Source organism: Littorina saxatilis, linkage group LG14 (assembly GCF_037325665.1).
Source record: "Littorina saxatilis isolate snail1 linkage group LG14, US_GU_Lsax_2.0, whole genome shotgun sequence".
NCBI lineage: Eukaryota > Metazoa > Mollusca > Gastropoda > Littorinimorpha > Littorinidae > Littorina > Littorina saxatilis.
Window position 1 is genome coordinate 19,033,562 of NC_090258.1, and position 21,284 is coordinate 19,054,845.

Sequence of the window (21,284 nt, forward strand, 5' to 3'; positions counted from 1 at the left end):
TTCGGAGAAAATCAGGCCTCTTAGAAGAGCGGTTCCACTGTTTACCAAATTGGTCAATTTTCTTGAAAATTATACTGTCGAGAAGAAGAATAAAAAAAAAAAAATTATTTCGTCGGTGAAATCCTTGGATCTTGTAAGTGACTTTCTTTCTTTATTTGGTGTTTGACGTCTTTCTTTATTTGGTGTTTAACGTCGTTTTCAACCACGAAGGTTATATCGCGACAGGGAAAGGGGGGAGATGGGATAGAGCCACTTGTCAATTGTTTCTTGTTCACAAAAGCACTAATCAAAAATTTGCTCCAGGGGCTTGCAACGTAGTACAATGTATTACCTTACCGGGAGAATGCAAGTTTCCAGTACAAAGGACTTAACATTTCTTACATACTGCTTAACTAAAATCTTTACAAACATTGACTATATTCTATACAAGAAACACTTAACATGGGTAAAAGGAGAAACAGAATCCGTTAGTCGCCCCTTACGACATGCTGGGGAGCATCGGGTAAATTCTTTCCCCTAACCCGCGGGGGAAGTAAGTGACTTGGCGCCAAGAGTCACTCACGATGTCCCACGATTTCACTGACGATTTGTTGCATGTGCTCTGCGTCAATAAATAATTTACAATGTTTTGCATCGCAGTGGCTGTGGTTCTGAATCTGCTGCTCTTTCTTTGACAAGATAAGAAAGGAAAATCGATATGCATGTTTTCCTGAGTAGTTTTTATGCAAACATTGTCATAAAAGACACTTTCAAAAGGCACTTTTCAATTTCATGAAAAATGTCACTTTGTGACCTCCAAAATAGCACAGATATTAACCCTAGGGTTATACAGATAGTAACAGAGACAATAACAAAATTAACAGATATCTCATTTTTACATACAACCAATGTAATGCATGCAGACAAAGAACACCTGTATTCTTGAAGACAATCAGACACCACCCACATTCATGATAAAGACTATTTACAGTTACTTTAAAATGCTCTAAAGGATTACCTCCAGTACAATTTTCTTTCTTTCTTTATTTGGTGTTTTACGTCGTTTTCAACCACAAAGGTTATATTGCGACAGGGAAAGGGGGGGGAGATGGGATAGAGCCACTTGTCAATTGTTTCTTGTTCACTAAAGCACTAATCAAAAATTTGCTCCAGGGGCTTGCAACGTAGTACAATGTATTACCTTACCGGGAGAATGCAAGTTTCCAGTACAAAGGACTTAACATTTCTTACATACTGCTTGACTAAAATCTTTACAAACATTGACTATATTCTATACAAGAAACACTTAACATGGGTAAAAGGAGAAACAGAATCCGTTAGTCGCCTCTTACGACATGCTGGGGAGCATCGGGTAAATTCTTTCCCCTAACCCGCGCGGGGGGAGTAAGTGACTTGGCGCCAAGAGTCACTCACGAGGTCCCACGATTTCACTGACGATTTGTTGCATGTGCTCTGCGTCAATAAATAATTTACAATGTTTTGCATCGCAGTGGCTGTGGTTCTGAATCTGCTGCTCTTTCTTTGACAAGATTACCACTGCGCCATTTCAATGTAATTCAATGTACATGTGCTAGTTATCTTTCGTGTGTGGAACTGCATCATTCAAAACAAAACCTTGCTTAACCAAATGTTTTAATGAGAAGAACCCGGGGGTGAAGGTTAAATGTTGCAAACAGCTAGCAATTACCAAGTGCCATGAAGTGACAGACTTCGCAGAAGTCACAACTTCCTGGCAAGCACTGTTAAAACCAATGTACACAACAAGCCCATACAAGGTGAACAAATCAAACAGGAAAATTGTTTCCTTTTTTTCCGAACCTTTGAACAGCAGTAAATAAACTAGACGTGACTGTTAAAAAAAAAAAGTACAGAACCTGTGCACCAATCAGAAGGGGGAAAAAAAAAATTCCGAACCTTTGAAAAGCAGCAGAACACACAATTTGTTAAAAAATGTACACAAGAATAAGACGCCACTTATCGAAAGCGGAAAAGCTTTTATTTGTCAGAACCTTTTCAAGCAGCTCACTAACTTTCAGAAAGCCTTCTGCGATACAGTGTCGGTTTCATTCATAAAATTTAATGTTCACAAACATTGTCCAGGGTTGAGCATTATTCAAGGTGATTCAGGATTACTTCATAGTCAGGTTCACAGGCAGTGCACTGGAGCTAACCAATCAGCATAATTACATGGACCAGTGGACCAGCGTACAATGCTAGACCCTGACTGTCAGATACCTTAACAAACACGACATTTAGTTTGACGATGAACACATACACAAATATTTCTTCCTTACTACTGGCGCTAGATGTGAGCACATCATTATTGCAACAACATTTTACAAGTATTAAACTGGTGCCTATACATGTCAGGCATAGGAATTGAAAAAAGTAAAAAAGGCTGAAAATGTGTAAGTAATATCATAGTCGACGGCGCAATGCGCCTAGCCTCACTAGGGAGGGTCCGGAACAAAATTTCTCCAAAGAACCCAAATTGTGCAGTTTGGTGTCATCTGAGCTACAAGTTTGCCATTAAATTCAGTTTTCAGAACCATTTTTGCCTCCCCCGTTTATTTTTTCGGCGAACACTTTTGCCTTTTCGGCGGAAAAAAAAAAAAATGGGCGGAAATTTGCTTTTCGGCGGACAATTCCCATGCCTGACATGTGCATTAAAAACCCTCTTGTGCAAACATTAAAAACACATCTGCATTACTTGATGCCTCTCGGCTACAAAAGTGTTCCTACATGTGTCCTTTCTCCTCTGTCTAAAATGCAGTTTTAATTGTATCTGTTTATACAAAATCGGTGCAAATTGATTGTACATGTATCACCATGTAATCAGCTTAATTGCCCTGTGTAATTGTCCCTGTGCCACTAGTATTTAAGCTCACCTCTGCCAAGAGAAGGGGAATAATTGTCTGTCTAACTGGTGAACAGTTTGTTAGAACTTTGCAAGGACCCCTCACCACTTTCAGGGCTTCTAGTTCTACATACTTTATAAGTGTTCCATGTGAAAGAGCCCTGGTCTTCCTGAGTGAGAAATGTTCCAGTTTCCCACAATGATATGAGTCGGTTTTCTTTATCAACACAGTGGTCCCTGTAATATCAGACCCCTCCGATCAGAGGCAACCTCCCAATAAAGGATACTTGCAGCAGTCCCAATCTCTATATTAATTTCACACAAAAATCCCTCTTGCGAGAGGTCACCTGCAAAGAAGGGACACTTTTTGCTGTTCCCCAAGGCGTCCTTTCACCACTGCAGTTCACCCTGCTTCATGCATTGCTGCTGTCGTGGTGAGAATGAGATGAGAAGACTGATTTGAACCGCGACTTCAAGTCCTTTTTCTTGGGCGTCTTCCTCTCTGTTGTTGGTGAAGGGGGGACTTCTTTTGGGGATGAACACACAACTGGCGCAGTAACAGCCCCCCCTCGATGATGATCTGACACAGGAGCTGTCCCTGGTGAGTTCCTACCACCTCCTTCCTTTGGTGATGGAAGTATCGGCACTGTTTTTGCCGATGGTCGATTGAGTGAGGACGTTGACGATGATTTTGACAAGGAAGATAACGATGATGTCAAATCCGATGACGGTGAATCGATGTTCATCTTGATTTCAGAGAGGTTGCTGGGGTCAATTTGGATCTCTGAAGGGTTGAGCGGAGCCTGCAGCGATTTGGTCAGTCGGTCCCAGAACCAGCCTGTCATATCGCCGCGTGTGTAGTCGCACATGGTGACGTGGCGCAGAATGTTGGGTGTTTCGCAGTACTGGACAAGCACAGGCACCAGCTTCTTGCTCCGAGAACCTGGAGACAAGTTACAGTGAGTTAGTTTCATACAACACAATACAATACAACTATATTGTCAGGTTGTGAGTACAAACAGATATTTTTGTTTTGGATTGTAACACCACACAACCTCAAGTTTTACTAAAAAATATGACAAGTGTAACCTGGGTTTTTTATTAGAAGATTCATTTTCTACCAGATGAGACAGAATAGCTAGATCTTTCACATTTTCTAAACGTTAAAGCAAGCTGCAAACTGACCGTGCTGTTAGCTTCTGATAAGAACATGCATCTCGCAAGAATCTTTTACCTAGCAGGTAAAATCAGTTTTATAAAAAAAAAACTATCACTTTTCAAGGTCATTACCGTATTTGACGGACTACAAGCCGCGACTTTTTTTAAAAAAAAATCGCATTGCGGCTTATAAAAAGATGCGGCTAAAACGTTACCTAAACTTGAATAGCATTCACCTAATAGAAATCGCCGCGGATTTTCATTTCGCTCGATTAGCGATTACCGGTACTTTATTAGCTCTCTACTCAAGACTCGGCGCTTTTCTCTTTCTTTCGCGAATCTTCGTTTGTCAACAAGTCGTCGTGACAAGATAGCGTACAGAGAAACACCGAAACACCGGATGTATCAGGATCTCGCGCGCGCGAGATTTCGTTTTTTTGTGTCTCGCGATAGTTGGAGGAGCGAGAGCCGCCATGTTGTGTTTTCGTCTGCTCGAAATGTGCGCAAAAGTCGTAAATCATCCCAAAAAAGCTTATTCCGGGCGGGACTACATGTGTGTGTTGGTTACAAATTGTGTGTGTGATATTTTTCTTCAAACTTTTTCACTTTTCTTCTTTGTTTCACTCGTTTATTCTCAGAGCCGATTTCGCCAAATACCGTACTTTCGTTTGCCTGGTTGTTTTGATTGATTGACACGATCTGATTATATTTTTTTCGACGGCGGCTAACATAGTGACGCGGCCTATACGTGGCTCGTCTCAATTTTTTTTTAAAAAGTCAGGGGTGCAGCTTATAAAACAGTGCGTCTTGTAATCCGTCAAATACGGTACATCTTTTCTTCCTCGCACCACCGTGGTTTACAACTTCCACACAAACATGAATTTTTGTATAAGTCTTTATCTATATCGTTTTCTACCCCATCATGGAGGAAGCCATACTCCAAAGGTGAAATCTGAACCTATTCTTTATGCACCAGGTATGGGCAGCGAGATTTGCATGAACACTGGACTTTCAACTTCGAGGGTAGATAGAAGCACATCCACTGAGCTAATTGCACCCGTCAAGTCAATATATTATAAACACATATTGATTTCAACATTTTGAATACTGGAAAGAATTAAGTTTCAAGAAGCAAAAGAATGCTTGTTTGAATAAGTTTCCTGTGAGGCAGGAAGAGCTTGAGGTTGTAGAGAGGACATTCATTCTTCTCAATCATGGTTTTGACAAACTTCAAGTCCTCTCCCTCAGGGTGATAGCACAAAAAGGCGCCATCATAGTACTTCGGTCCTCCTTTATCCCCCCCCAAAAAACATTTTTAAGCTAAGGCCCAACTTACCTGGAGAGAGAGCGTGCGCAAACTTGGTCTGGAAGTCACAGGCGTCACTCTGCAGATAGCGTGGAGACATGACAATCACCATTCTTTTGCATCTGTAACATAAAACAAGTCGCGTAAGGCGAAATTACTACATTTAGTCAAGCTGTCGAACTCACGGAATGAAACTGAACGCACTGTATTTTTTCACCAAGACAGTACAGCTTCGTCAATCCCCGCGTGAAGGAAATCGCTCATCTTCCACGTGCAAAACGTAGTGATATTGACACGCCAGATTAGCGCGGTAGCGTATTGTGCTAAGCAGGAAAGCACGCTTTTCTGTATTCTTGTTAATTTTCTGAGCTTGTTTTGAATACAACCTATCATATCTATATGTTTTTGGAATCAGGAAATGATAAAGAATAAGATGAAATCATTTTTGGATCGATTTCTTAAATTTTAATCATAAGACTAATTAATCTATTTTCGTTAATTGTGATAACATTTTAAGAGTAAACATGACATATATATATATTTTTAGATTCAGAATGTGATGAAGAATACGATGCAATCAATTTTAAATCTGTTTGCGAAAAATCGATTTTAATGACAACTTTAATGAGCAAACTCATTAATTAAATTTTAAGCCTCCAAGCTGAAATGCAATACCAAAGTCCGGGCTTCGTCGAAGATTACTTGACCAAAATTTCAACCAATTTGGTTGAAAAATGAGAGCGTGACAGTGCCGCCTCAACTTTCACAAAAAGCCGGATATGACATCATCAAAGACATTTATCAAAAAAATGAAAAAAACATCTGGAGGTACCATGCTCAGGATCTCTCATGTCAAGTTTCATGAAGATCGATCCAGTAGTTTTCTCTGAATCGCTCTACACACACACACAGACACCACGACCCTCGTCTCGATTCCCCCCTCTACGTTAAAACAAAACTTGACTAAATGTAAAAAACATAGAAAAAGACCACATTTTGAAATCAAGTCTATTGATACAGTATCTCAGGGATGCTGCTGCGTGTTGGCAGTCCGCAAAACTTCTCTCAAATTGCTGAAAACTCTACCATCATTTTAGCACCATAGGATTAACATCATCTGCTATAGGTTTCATGTTTCCAATTCTGAGACTTTTGCTGTAAACTTGGGATCTTTATCGTGCAAATGCGTGCACACAGGAGTGTTCCGACACCGAAGACAGTCTGCACAAAGTTGACTCTGGGAAATACATCCCTCGCCGAACCTGGGGTTCGAACCCATGCCGACAGCGACAATCTGGCTTTGAAGCCAACGCCACTACCGACTGAGTTATCTCATTGCCCCTGAACCTGCAATTATCCACAAGAGCCTTTTACACGTTTTCACCATCTCTTTTAATTCACTCACCGATCCTGAATCAGTTTAGCAGAGATGACATGCTTGGAGGCTCCTGGCAAATCGTCCCTGTGAGGCACGAAGAGCTTGAGGTTGAAGGGAGGACATTCCATCTTCTCAATCATCGTTTTGACGAACTTTAAGTCATCTCCATCGGGGTGATAGCACACGAAGGCATCATAGTATGTTGGTCCTCCTTTCTCCACTGAAATATTATTGACAGAGAAGGTAAACAAAAGAACTGGGAAATTTTAAGTCAATAGCAATAAGACTATAGAGAAAGACTGTACATTTACCAGTGAATAAAAAAAAAATGGGACTGGTTTTTATCTTCAACAGAGAAGAGAAATTATGCAAGGGTCAAGAAGAAACAGAAGAAAGACCAGAAGAGGACCGACACAAACCCTTAAACAAGATAATTAAGTTGAATGGAAGTGAACCCTAATTATGAAATAGAGAAAAGAAAAAAATGTGTAGGTTTAGGTGTACAGGCTTACCATCTTGAATGGTCATTATTGCAGTTTCATCCACCTTCATGTCGTCAATATTGAAAGGGCTTTGCGATACTGAAAAGGAGGAAATCAGCATTAATGTATCAACAAAACGCAAAACAGAAACAAATCATGAGTGTGTAACATGCAGTTAATTCAGCTTCAACTGCCGTTAGAGTCTATAAAGGCTTTTATGTCTTTCTACTTCTGAGGTTAAGAAAGTTCTCCAGTTTCACTCTCCATCCGTAGCCATCCAGTGATTGCGCTCACGCATGTTTCTTCCACATTTAACATGTTCTTGCTGACATCACACACATTAATTGCTAAAAATTGCTGCATTTTTTTCATTTCATTTACTTTGTTACCCCATTGCCGGGAAATTCGGGTCAGTACTTCATCCCAGTGGAAAGCTAGCAGCAACCAGAGTGGCGCTACCCAGGTGTGTGCGTGTTTAGGTGTAATCAGCCACCTGAGCTAATGGCAGACTGAGGTCTTTTGCGTGCCACTCTGGTGACACGGGGTTGGTACATGAATACTGTATCCACATTTAAAGTTGACTAGTGTACGTCCCGGTCGGGATTTGAACCTGTGACCCAAGGATCCCAAGTCCACTGCTCTACCAACTGAGCTACCGGGCCCCCAGGCATATGATGCATGCAAAATCTGAAGGACTGGGATCAGCCATTTCATTTTTTTAAACGGACCAACTTCCAATCAGGACTCCAAGCACTGCTCGCCGTGCCAAATATAATGAGAAAGGTTAAAACGGACTATATAATCAAAGACAGTAGCATGACTTAATGTAGCCTACGCTATTTTCAACGGTGATTTTGAATAAGGCAGAGCAACGTCTCAGATCACTCCTTTTCCCTCTCGTGATCGTCTTTACTATTCTGCGCCTGTTGCATTTCACTCTTTTTTGCTTGAATAAACAAAGAATCAGTGATTCAAAGACTTGTGAAACAATCCAATGTATCACTGATCCTACCAAGTACTCTACTCACCCGGAGCACATATTCCCTCCCCTATTTTGATACGTAGCACAGGGTATGACTATGAGTACAGATTTTCTTAAAACACACCCACCCACACACAGTGACACACAAGAATTGAGAATCATACTTGTGGCATCTTGGACAGGATTTATCTCTGATGACCCAGCAGCCTTTTTCTTCAAGAAGTGCTCAGCATCAAACCCTGTTGACAACATATTTTAAAAGATCATTTTACTTCACAAATATTGAAATAATGATTTACCTCAGGATACTCAATGACTTGAATCAGTCATCACACATTCCTATATAAAAATGAACAAACAGATGCTCCAGCATACACACACAAAATGTACACCATAAAAATTTAAATACAGTGGAACCCCCCTTTTAGGCCTAAAAACAAAATAGGTGTGGTTACGGTAACCCGACATACCCTATTTTTAGGGGCCGACCCTATAACTTTTTATTACATTTGTCAACAAAAAAAACCACACACACACAAGAAAACGAGTGCAGAAAACGTAATGAAAGCTAAAGCGCCCGAGTCGCACACTTATTTCCCTGTCAAGTAGGTTTAATTTGTACTCATTTGAAAAAAAAGTTAAAAAAAAGTGATTGCCTACCTTCCTACCCTATTTTTTTTGGCTATGTTACCGTAACCACACCTATTTTTTTTTTTTGGCCTTAAGACCCCCTCCATGATGTTTTTTTTTTTTTTTTTTTTTTTTTTGGGGGGGGGGGGGGGGTAGCACTGTATTCACACTTGTTTAGAAATTCTGGTATGAACAATGGCAAGCAGGACCATTGACAAAACACATTCATTTATGTAACACTAACAGCACTTACTTATAATTTCCTTGCAGTCTTCAAGGACGTCAAATCTCTCCAGCTGCAGTAAGTACTCCAGAAGTTTTCCTAGGGTGGGGTTCAGTTCAGGTCTGTTCCCCCACTCCAAGAGAAGACTCTGTGTGTGGTCTTTTTCACGCTGAAATTTCATCTGTTCAATAAACTCAAACCCTATTAACTCAGACAGTCCCTCGTAGTTAGGAATGAAGCCACTGTGCAAGGGTATGGCCTCAATGTCGAGGTACATTCCGAGTCGTTTCCGACTGGACATACGCAAAGCCAGGATGCTGACATCACGATGATTTGGGTCCAGGTAGGTGTCGGCGTAATGGTCTGTTTCCATGGACTCTGCCATAATGTCAGTCTGTTGATGAGGTAATTATTAGTTCTTCACAGCTCCTCACTCCGGTTTGACCTGAAAAAGCAACACACAATTGATTTATAATAACAGTATAAAAATATGTGTGATGGCAGTACACATTTGTTGTGGATGCTTGGTTAGGCAACAAAAAAAAAGTTGTATGTTTCTGGTAACATGGCTACAAAAAATAGGGTAGGTAGGTAGGGATTTTTTGTTTTTTTTGTTTTGTGGTCAGGGTAGAAAATAACTATATAGTGACGCAAAGAGACTGGACTTACTATACAAAGAGAAAGACAACACATTACAAAACAAATGAGACAAAAGGGATGCGGGGTTATCTCCCTTGTGTCGTCTGCCGTCTGTTACTTTCGTTTTGACGCTTTTTTTTTTTACAAATGCAATAAAAAAAAAGTCTAGGGTCGGCGGAAAAAAACAAGGTAGGGTCGGGTGACCAGAAACATACAACTTTTTTTTTTGGGGGGGGGCCTTATAGAGGTCATGGGGATCCTCAGTTTTAATATTCCACATACATGTACAGATTGCATTCCAGAATAAAATTAAAAGACTATACAGCCCTGAAAGTCAAACAAATGGTGTACTCACCTTTGGCTAGTGATTCTGAAAATGTACTAGCCAGAGAGCAAACTTTACTACTTATACTAGCCAAACCAACAATTTGTTTCAGCAACTTTACTCGGATTTGGCGAGTAGATGAATATTTTTACTCGCCAATTACATGTTTCTACTCGCCATGGCGAGTAAAATACTTGCCACTTTCAGGCCTGCTATATATATCAATATGCCAGTTTACATAGTTTCCCTCACTTTGTACAAATCCAGTTTAAACTTAACATACAATCAGTATAGTATTAGCATTTACTGATTAATCTTCCGCATTTATACATGTATGTGCTCCATTTACTGAAAATGTCATCAGTTTGTATACATTTAATTGTACACAGAATGCAGACTACTGCAGCTAGGTCATGGCACTCAAGTATTGTAAATAAGGTATAGGATCAGGAATTTAAAAAGTGGGACTTCCCAAAGGTGGTGTTGACATAAAACAGAAAACAGAAAGTAGGAGAACGCTGACTACCTGATAAGGCAGGGTTCGACACTAGCGGGGGCGGGGGGCGGAACGCCCCACAGTTTTGTGTTCCGCCCCAAACATTGCCGAAGCTTGGGGCCCACTCCGCCCCAGGATAAATTCCAACAATGACAAACCGAAAATTCTAATGCCAGAGCCAATCACTAAAAATCGCCAGTCAAAGTCGTCACTGAAATTTGCGTAACGATCAATGCCGCAGTCAAGAAAAACAACATTGAAATCGTCGAAGGACAATGCCGCAAGGGAAATAACTCCCAGATAGCGCTCTTTAGCGTGAGAGATAAGTATCGCCTTCAAATGCCAAACGCAAAATGTGGCGACACATCCTTGGTGTAAAAAGACATGGAAATGAAGATGAAGAACAGCGTGGAGAGAAATGAAAAAGGAGACCGATGCAGCCAAAAGCGCGAAGCGCTGTCGTAATTTCAATGTCAAGTGGTTGAAAGAATTTCCCTGGCTTCAGTACGATGAAGAAAAACAGACAATGCATTGCCGCCCGTGCAGATCTTATAGCGGAGAACCACTTGGAAAAAGTGGTGATTCTGAAGGTATATATATATGAGCCTTTGCCAAAAGGTGCCATTTCGGACCCATGTATTTTTGGAAAGCAAGTGTAATTAACTGGATTACCCCAACATGTTTACATGTATTGTGCTTTGAAAAAGGGAGTTTGATGAATGCTTTTTTTAATGTTTTGAAGCCTGTTGTTGTTGTGAATGTTAAATAAAAAATAAAATGTTTTAAACATACACCAGAAACGGCCCCGAAAAATTTTGGACATTTTGGTGTCCTCGGGAAATTTTCGATTTTTCATGGTCTGCATCACTTTATCGGTTTTAATCAGCGTATTTCATACAGTCTAAGCATGCAACTCTTAGTAGAATGTGCAACAATCGTAATTAGAACCAGAATTTACCGAAAACCTCGCCCAGTAAATACCCGGTTATTTTCGAAGGCCTCATGTCCGCAGACCAACTTGTTTACAGATTCGATTTTCGCCGGTCTTGGTGCTTTGAATGGCCGCCATTTTGGATGAAAACGATAGTTTCGTGTTCGAGGAAATAAAAGCAGTGTGTTGCATTTGAGTCAGAATTTGCGAAGTTATTGTATCTAGCAGCTAAAAAGAATCGATGGAGTTTAATGTCCGAAAGTAACGTTTGACACATTTTGTTATTTTTGCAATTTTCACAAAGAAGTTTCGCGAGTATTTTTTTCAAAAGCGTGGAAACCACTAGCTTTGCTTCTTTGGCGTTTCCGGTCACCGATTCGATTAAAATCATGGAGACGACGAGCCGTAAAGTTGAGAAAATATTGTACTGTCTGTTCAGGGTAAGGTGTAGATCTATACGTAACGTTTGACACTTTGTAGATCTAATGTTTGACACTTGCCCATAATTCTTCTCCCGACGAATTGAATTAGCTTATATTATCCCATGACCTGCCTCTTTATCTCTGTTAGCTGAGGAGGTGATTATTCTGAATATTCCATCACAACCATATGGATATCCTATGGATATCCTATGGATATCCCATCACAACCGAGTTTCGATCTCAACTGTCATTGGTCATTGTCTTTGATTTCAGAGTACAATTGAATAATTTATGGAGGTCATCTGCATATTCAGAGTTTACAGATGGACTACTTTTTACAATTAGTCAAGTTTTGACTAAATGTTTTAACGTATAGGGGGGAATCGAGACGAGGGTCGTGGTGTGTGCGTGTATGTGTGTGTGTGTGTGTAGAGCGATTCAGACTAAACTACTGGACCGATCTTTATGAAATTTGACTTGATAGTTCCTGGGTATGATATCCCCAGACTTTTTTTCTTCATTTTTTCTTATAAATGTCTTTGATGACGTCATATCCGGCTTTTCGTGAAAGTTGAGGCGGCACTGTCACGCTCTCATTTTTCAACCAAATTGGTTGAAATTTTGGTCAAGTAATATTCGACGAAGCCCGGACTTCGGTATTGCATTTCAGCGTGGTGGCTTAAAAATTAATTTATGACTTTGGTCATTAAAACTCTGAAAATTGTAAAAAAAAAAAAAAGTTTTTATAAAACGATACACATTTACGTTCATCTTATTCTCCATTATTTTCTGATTCCAAAAACATATAAATATGTTATATTTGGATTAAAAACAAGCTTAGAAAATTAAAAATATAAAAATTATTATCAAAATTAAATTTTCGAAATCAATTTAAAAACACTTTCATCTTATTCCTTGTCGGTTCCTGAAGAGAGAGATAGAGAGATAGAGAGAGAGAGAGAGAGAGAGAGAGAGAGAGAGAGAGAGAGAGAGAGAGAGAGAGAGAGAGAGAGAGAGAGAGAGAGAGAGAAAGAGAGAGAGAGAGATAGGGAAAGAAAGAAAGAAAGAAAGAGAGAGAGAGAGAGAGAGAGAGAGTGAGAGAGAAAGAGAGAGAGAGAGAATGAGAGAGAGAGAGAGAGTTTGTTTGTTTGTTTGCTTAACGCCCAGCCGACCACGAAGGGCGGCCACACACACACACACACACACACACACACACACACACACACACACACACACACACACACACAAAACCCGACCGACTGAATATGTAAGTGATCCACGTGTGAAAACCAAAACATAACAGCGCGATGACAGCCAACATTTCTATCCCCGACTGACAAACAGTAACACTGCATGCAAACTGACTTGGGTCAACGATCAAACCAGCACGGCCCGAACTGAATTTGTTGCGCTGCCATTATCGTGCGCAATTCTGGTAAAAATATAAACCCGGTATGCCGAATTGAGTATAACGAAAGTCGATGTCATATACATGATACACAAGGATATTTTAAAATGACTTTCAAAATGTAAAAGCAGATAGCAGACCTTTTTATAAGCAATTTGAATGACTGAATGTCTACATACAAGTCGAATGACGCCGTCCATTATGCTGACAAATGGGAACTAGCTATGCGCATGAATTCATTGACATGAATTTCGACTGCGGAGGCTTTTGGCAAGCTGAAAACAGGCACGGGCAGGTTTTAGTGGAAAAAGTAAGTGTTTTTAATGAAAACGTCGGAGTAATGGGATAAATAGCTTACACACTCCGAGTTCTGATTATCTTGCATATTGTGTAACCTATATACAACTGCTTGCTACTTTTGGAGGCAAATTTGATTGAAGAAAAATTCGATCCTCTGTTTTTGTTAATATCCGTGTTACGATTCAGGACGATACGTTCATATCCGTGCAACGATTTAGGAGGAGACATATATGTCCTTGTAAATATTGTAGCCAAAGCTGAAAAAATGCTTTTGGGTTAGCAGGGGGAAGGAATATTTTCATGAGATTGTTTTAACACCACCCCCCCCCCCCCCCCCCTCCCCAACATAAAAAAAAATCAAAGTTTTTTTTTTTAAATTTGGATTTTGCTAGGATTTTACGTACAACTAATTAAAAAAATTCGATTTGATTGAGAACCTTGTTCCAGATGTACATAGACATTAGGTTAAAACTGTATTCTAAATGTCTGTTTGAATATTGTAGTTATTTTTGACATTTTCATTGATTTCATGTCCACTGACTCCATGTAACACGTGACAGGTAGAACGCAGATTTGACCTGTTTTGAACATGATGTTACTTTTTTTGTGGTGCTTTGATGTTCCATAATTACCTAATCTTCAAAATATGAATGTATCCTAAAGGTCTATTTAATATCACAGTTGTCATTTATAACATTTTGAATAATTTCATGTCCACTCACACAGTGTAACATGTGACACGTAGAATGCTGTTATGACTTGCTTTTAACATGTTTTGCTATTGTTTCTGTTTTCATATTCCATAAATAACCTAATCTTTAGATTGTAAATGAAAAGTTAGTGTATGTATAACATTCTGGTTGTTATTTCAAATATTATGAATATTTTCATGTCCATCAATATTTTTGTAACACGTGACACCTACAACAACATGTTTAACTAGTTTGAGCAAACTGTAACAACTTTTAGGGATATTTTTAACATGTGTCAGTGTTTCTGTTGAAGTGTTATATTTTATTTTAGGGTTTATACTTCTTGTGGTTACTTAGCAGAAAGTATCAGTTTTGACTTTTATGATGTTTGAGCGTTTTGCGACATTACGTGACACTGCATTCAAGATTTGGCTCCAAATGTACTTTTAAAGACTGATAATGCTTCTGCAGGGTCTGTTTACTAGAAATAAATCATTACCAGTTGTATGAAATGATATTAATGGCTTCTGTGGTCAGTTTTGTTGCACATGTGGCTTTTCTCAAAATTGGCGTTTTATGGCATATTATCAAACCGTACACATTTCCCAAATGCACAAACCATTCTTTTATTACACAAATGTGTTCATCAAAGACTAATGTATCACTTAAAACACCAAAAAAAATCAACTGAAAAGGTTTAGTTTTTCACAAATGTCCAAGCACCCCCCCAGCACCTTTTGGCAAAGCCTCATATATTTAGCATGAATAACAGTGGGCCCCAGATTTTTTTTTTCCGCCCCAGCAATTTCCATCTCCGGGGCCAGTGTGGCCCCAGGCCAAATAAGTTAGTGTCGACCCCTGATAAGGTGTCATGTACAAATCAGAAACAGAGAGTGAGACTGTCTATATGTTAAACCGCCTGTGGTTAAACTTAAAGCTATATAATGACTGGACCAGTCAACTTCAACAACATCAACACAACAACAACAACAACATACCACTCTACAGTGGGTTGCCCAGTCAAACGAACAATTGTTTTTTGTTCTTCTCATTTCCCCTAAAACTTTCTCACTTTGGACAAAACTTTTCAAAAGAGGAAGAGGAGGGTAAAATCAAAAATCATGCTGTCTTTACCATGTAGTATATGTATACCCACACCCTCAAAAGGGGATTGCAAGGACACAAAACATAACAACACAGGGCTTACACAATACACAACGCTACACGCTAAAAGGTTACCTGTTTCGGTCGCTGAGTAGACCTGTCCCCGCTTGACAGCAGCTGACTCACTTGATTGGTGAGACTTCCTGGTCACTCCGTCAAATTTCGGTCAAGTTTCCAGCCCCATAACTTGGACATTTCTGAAAAGGTTGACACAATTTTTGTTGAGATTCCATCTTTTGTCCAATCTGTTTGATCTTCTACCAGAAATTCGATGACATTTTGATGTCAAACGTCATAACTCTGCGAAGAAGACCCTTCCTACCGCTTTGGCGCACGTCAGAAGTTTAGCAGACGACCGTGTCCGGAAGTCGTAAACCAGTCTCACTCCTGATGTGGGTAGGGAATATGTCGCAAAACGAAAACAAGGACTTGAACGGCTGTGGTTTGACTTCATAATCAAAATGTAGAATGAGTTAGAGAAAGCGGGTTATATTCAAGAACAGTGTAGCTAATTAACTCTCTCCGTCAACAATCCGCCATACAGTTATGTCCCTTGAACCAGAAACAAGAAATCTCCGTCTGTCAGAACTGAGTCAGTTCACTGTCAGTCAGTTTAAAAAAGGAAACATATCTTGGCTCAAACCGGCTGGTCAAAGCCGGTTAACCTCATTCATTCATTGGCCACTGGCCAGTTCAGCCTCATCATCCAGCGGGATTGGTTATAGTTCCGGCCTCATTGGCAGTAACTGACACGGTCGCTATTATAAATAGCCATTGTATATTAACGTTGCGGGTTCAGTGAGAAGCCAACCCCGACAGACCGAGTTGTCACTTGAAACCGTGACATTGCTGAGTTTAAATGAAATCCCATATCTTTAAAAAGGTGAATTCTACAAGGAATCTATAATTATTCATGTATACGTCTAATATCATAGCGGCTAAGATTTTGTTTCTTCCCAATCAGTCGCCGAAGATTGAGCCGGATTAATTTGTGCCGGTGCGGATCAGGCTCACTAAAAATTAAAGAAATACTATAGCTAGTGTATTAAAATTCCGAGTCAGATTCACTTTCAAAATGTGTGCATAGGTTCCTCGGGGTGAAACTGCGCAAAAGATCAAAACAATGCAAACATAGTAAATACATAAATAAATAAATAAAAATAATAAGGCAGAATCAATTGTAACTTACAATCAAAACTGAGAAGGGATAAACACTGAAAAGGGAAAGGAGAAAAGGAACAACAACAACAACAACAACATTGATCGAACGTATAATGACAGGTCACGTATAGCCAACAACAACAACAACAACAACAACATTGATCCGTAAGGACAGGTATAGCCTACTTTTTGAAAGACTGAAACCAGGCTAAAAATTCAAAGATGTCAATCGGACGAACTCACTTATACCACCTCAACATTATGACGTGACTAACAGCAACTGTGTTTCTACATTTCTGGAAGTATAAAGTTGCCGAAATTCAATTCTTACTGGCTCCACATTGGCCCGCAGTGAGTCCGATTCCCAGTTATTTTGTTTTTGTCATATCATAGCTCTTCTGGCATAACAAAAAAAAAGAAGGCTGCTGGACTGACTAACTTTATTCTGTGGTGCTTCAACTCACGACCGATACCTAAACCTAATTTTATGAACAAAAAAAACGAGCCTAGAATTAAATTAAAAGTACGAGAAAAATTCGATTGGACTTTCTCCTACCTGCGTCTACATATTTAGGGAATGCCCTCGTTTAAATTAATTTTGCTCTTTCATTGCTACGAAGGAAACCTGGGTTCCATAGCATTTCTTTATTTGAAACTTGACTCTCAATAGAGAGGGGGAGAGCCCGCTTTTGAGTCTATTTATAGATTCATCACTCTATTAATAGCTTCGATGTTTACCCGAAAACTCCCACAGGTCAGAGTCCCCGTTGGTACGAGGAAGTGATTTTTAGTTTACTATTCAAGAAGTAATTTGTTTCTACTCAATAAGTGTGTAGCTCAATTCGAAACAAACAATGTTAATCTAATTTTGCGCTCCAATTTCCGAGTGCAGTCACGAATCGGTTGTTCAATGTAACGGAGAAGTAATTTACACACACTACACACACACACACACAGAGACACACACACACACACACACACAGAGACACACACACACACACACACACACACACACACACACACACACACACACACACACAGACACACACACACACACACACACACACAAATTAGCGATCTTATCGCAAATAATTAATGTGCATAGGGAAAACACCGACCGGCGCTTTGACCTAGTTCTTCGGGGTTTGTTCATTTCAGCTGTTACTGATGTGGATCACTAGTTTGATCTATGACTCTTGGTGGTTGTTGTTGTTTGTTGTTGTTGTTGTTGTTGTTTTCTTGTTGTTGTTGTAAACTGCTAATCAATATTGAGTCTGCCATAACAAATGCACTCTAACTTCACTCGAAAAGGTGACAACTTATTTGCGTGTGTCAGGGGCGGATCAGTTGCTTTGTAAGGGGGGGTGCACTTTGAATCGAAAGTGAATGTGATGGGCGCGAAGCGCCCGAATTTGCTAGGGGGGTCCGGGGGCATGCCCCCCCGGAAAAAATTTTGGCTCAAAGAAGCAAAATGGTGCCATCTGGTGCCATTTGAACTTATAAATGGTCATAGAATCAGCTTTCCAATTTTTTTTATTTTTTTTTTTTGCTGGAGGGGGGGTGCACGTGCACCCTGTGTGTGTGTGTGTGTGTGTGTGTGTGTGTGTGTGTGTGTGTTTGGATGGGTGTGTCACTGGCAGTGTGTGTGTGTATTTGTGTGTGTGTGTATGTGTGTGTGTGTGTGTGTCAGTGTTTGTGTGCTTCCCTGCGCGAGTATGCGTGCCTGCGTGCGCCCTGCGTATGCGTGTGTGTATTCGATAACGGTAGCATTTTATTCTCCGAAAGGGAATCACCCATCTTGGAAGATTGACATCTTAATGAGTGTGAAATTTGTTGTTCGGTGTTTGGGGATTTTCCTTGTGCTGTAATAGTTTTTAAACCTGCGTACGTAAGTAGCTGATAACAAAAATCGTTTTCCAAGTAATCGGAAGAAGTCGTGCGTAAAATAATTGTTTTAGACAATATGCTCCGTAATGAACAGTTAATTATTAGAGCAGTTGATCGATTGGTTAAAGAAATATCTGTCACAGGCGGAAGCCACTCAAAAATATGTAGCTAGCTTTGCAGCTTTCTGTCTGTCTCTCTCTCTCCCTCTGTCTGTCTGTGTCTGTCTGTCTGTCTCTGCCTCTGTCTGTCTGTCTGTCTCTCTGTCTGTCTCTGCCTCTGTCTGTCTGTCTGTCTCAGTGTCTGTCTGTCTGTCTGTCTGTCTGTCTGTCTGTCTGTCTGTCTGTCTCTCTCTCTCCCTCTCTCTCTTTCTCTCTCTCTCTCTCTCCCTCTCTCTCTCTCTCTCTCTCTCTCTCTCTCTCTCTCTCTCTCTCTCTCTCTCTCTCTCTCTCTCTCTCTCTCTCTCTCTTCCTTTTGGTATGATGATCGATCAATCTACTTTAGGGCGAGGGCTAGATGTAAAAACGCAGATCACTGCTTAATCTATTAGTATTACCCTTGTCTCTCTCTTTTAGAACGTGTACATAAGCAGTCTGCTTGTTAACATTCTTAATGTTGTTATTGTTTTTTGTTGTATCACAGAAAAAATAAATAAAACACGCTTAAAACAAATAAAGAATTGTCATTGTCATTGTCTTTCTCTTTATGCGAGTAAACAGAAAACACAAACAGAAAAGTGAGAGAGACATAACAGGCATACAAGCAGACAGGCACGCAGACAGATACGCGGACAGACATAAACACAGACATGCAGACACAATTGTTAAAAAATAACCTAAACTAGTATGTTATTTCATTCAGCAAAATGACCACAAGAAGATGAAAATACAAAAAAACATACGCGCACTGTACAAACAAGTTTCGCGAGGCGCATGTACATGTACAGAAAGCAGAAACGACGTATTTGACTTGATAACTTTCATACGTATTTCTTGCTTTGTTTTTAATTCAACTCTATTGCTACCGGCACGGTTGGCCTAGTGGTAAGGCGTCCGCCCCGTGATCGGGAGGTCGTGGGTTCGAACCCCGGCCGGGTCATACCTAAGACTTTAACATTGGCAATCTAGTGGCTGCTCCGCCTGGCGTCTGGCATTATGGGGTTAGTGCTAGGACTGGTTGGTCCGGTGTCAGAATAATGTGACTGGGTGAGACATGAAGCCTGTGCTGCGACTTCTGTCTTGTGTGTGGCGCACGTTAAATGTCAAAGCAGCACCGCCCTGATATGGCCCTTCGTGGTCGGCTGGGCGTTAAGCAAACAAACAAACTCTATTGCTTTGTAGTATTCCACAATATTGTGGCAGTCTTTAGGCCAAGAGAAACTCTCCTGTAGGATCAGTAACATGTTCACTGTCTTACGTCCACGTTTCCTTTCTTATTTCTTTTGTTCTTTATTTCTGTCTGTCTCTCTCTGTCTCTGTCTCTCTGTCTCTGTCTCTCTGTCTCTGTCTCTCTCTCTGTCTCTCTCTCTCTCTAAAAAAAACACCTCTTGATAACAACCCCCTGCCCTTTTCGATCACTTCAAAGAAATCCCGACGAGATTCTTTCCCGTTTAATTCACCTTTTCATAACGACCACCTGTCATCAAAGGACCACTTTTAGTTGATACCTTGGGTGGTCGTTATACCCAGGTTCGACTGTACTGATATTGGAAGTAGTATAGCATGAGGCCAGGATATATCAGAGGAAATACAAGTAACTTTTCAAAATCAACCGTTGTGGGACATAAACCTCTGTAAATGCGGACACCGCTTTGCTGCACTGATAATGATGTATACGAAAGAGAGTTAATTAAGACACATAGTTCAGACTATTAAAACCGGCAGTCTTCCAACATCCGAAATAGTATGTACCAAAACTAGGAATCACTGAAAAAAACAAGAAAGTTGAGTTTATGGATCCTTTGGTTTTAGATACAACTGCTGTTTGTTGTAGTTGTTGTTGTTGTTGTTGTTGTTGTTGTTGTTGTTTGCGTTCCACAAACTAATTTTTCTTGCTTTGTTTTTAATTCAACTCTATAGCTTTGTAGTATTCCATGATATTGTGGCAGTCTTTGGGCCAAGATAAGCTCTCCTGTAGCAGGAACATGATTGTTCTTTCAATCAATCAATCAATCAATATGAGGCTTATATCGCGCGTATTCCGTGGGTACAGTTCTAAGCGCAGGGATTTATTTTTTTATTTTTTTAATTTTTATTTTATGCAATTTATATCGCGCCGATATTCAAGGCGCAGGGATTTATTTATGCCGTGTGAGATGGAATTTTTTTACACAATACATCACGCATTCACATGTACATCGGCCAGCAGATCGCAGCCATTTCGGCGCATATCCTACTTTTCACGGCCTATTATTCCAAGTCACACGGGTATTTTGGTGGACATTTTTATCTATGCCTATACAATTTTGCCAGGAAAGACCCGTTTGTCAATCGTGGGATCTTTAACGTGCACACCCCAATGTAGTGTACACGAAGGGACCTCGGTTTTTCGTCTCATCCGAAAGACTAGCACTTGAACCCACCACCTAGGTTAGGAAAGGGGGGAGAAAATTGCTAACGCCCTGACCCAGGGTCGAACTCGCAACCTCTCGCTTCCGAGCGCAAGTGCGTTACCACTCGGCCACCCAGTCAGCAAAGAACCAAAGAACAATATCGTCTACTCTGCGAAAGGTATAGCTAAGAAACATTGTCCACTGTCTTACGTCTACGTTTTCTTTCTTATTTCTTTTGTTCTTTATTTCTCTCTCTCTCTCTCTCTCTCTCTCTCTCTCTCTCTCTCTCTCTCTC

The 21,284-nt window shown here is 40.2% G+C and overlaps 1 protein-coding gene, 1 long non-coding RNA gene and 1 other non-coding gene across 3 annotated transcripts in view; all 3 read right to left on the reverse strand.

Moving 5' to 3' along the window:
- Positions 1-21,284, reverse strand: part of LOC138947302 (uncharacterized) — a 104,118-nt gene that overhangs the window by 6,229 nt on the left and 76,605 nt on the right. The window lies entirely within an intron of this gene.
- On the reverse strand, positions 1,745-15,763 carry LOC138947300 (myeloid differentiation primary response protein MyD88-like). Its single transcript, XM_070318750.1, has 7 exons — positions 15,469-15,763; positions 9,047-9,461; positions 8,328-8,402; positions 7,212-7,280; positions 6,727-6,919; positions 5,352-5,443; positions 1,745-3,800 (listed from the first exon to the last, which is right to left on the reverse strand). Exons 2-7 carry the CDS (start codon positions 9,399-9,401, stop codon positions 3,271-3,273), a joined length of 1,314 nt encoding a protein of 437 aa, XP_070174851.1. The 5' UTR covers positions 9,402-9,461; positions 15,469-15,763; the 3' UTR covers positions 1,745-3,270.
- Positions 7,771-7,843, reverse strand: Trnap-ugg (transfer RNA proline (anticodon UGG)). Its single transcript has one exon. It is a non-coding gene; the product is annotated as a tRNA-Pro (tRNA).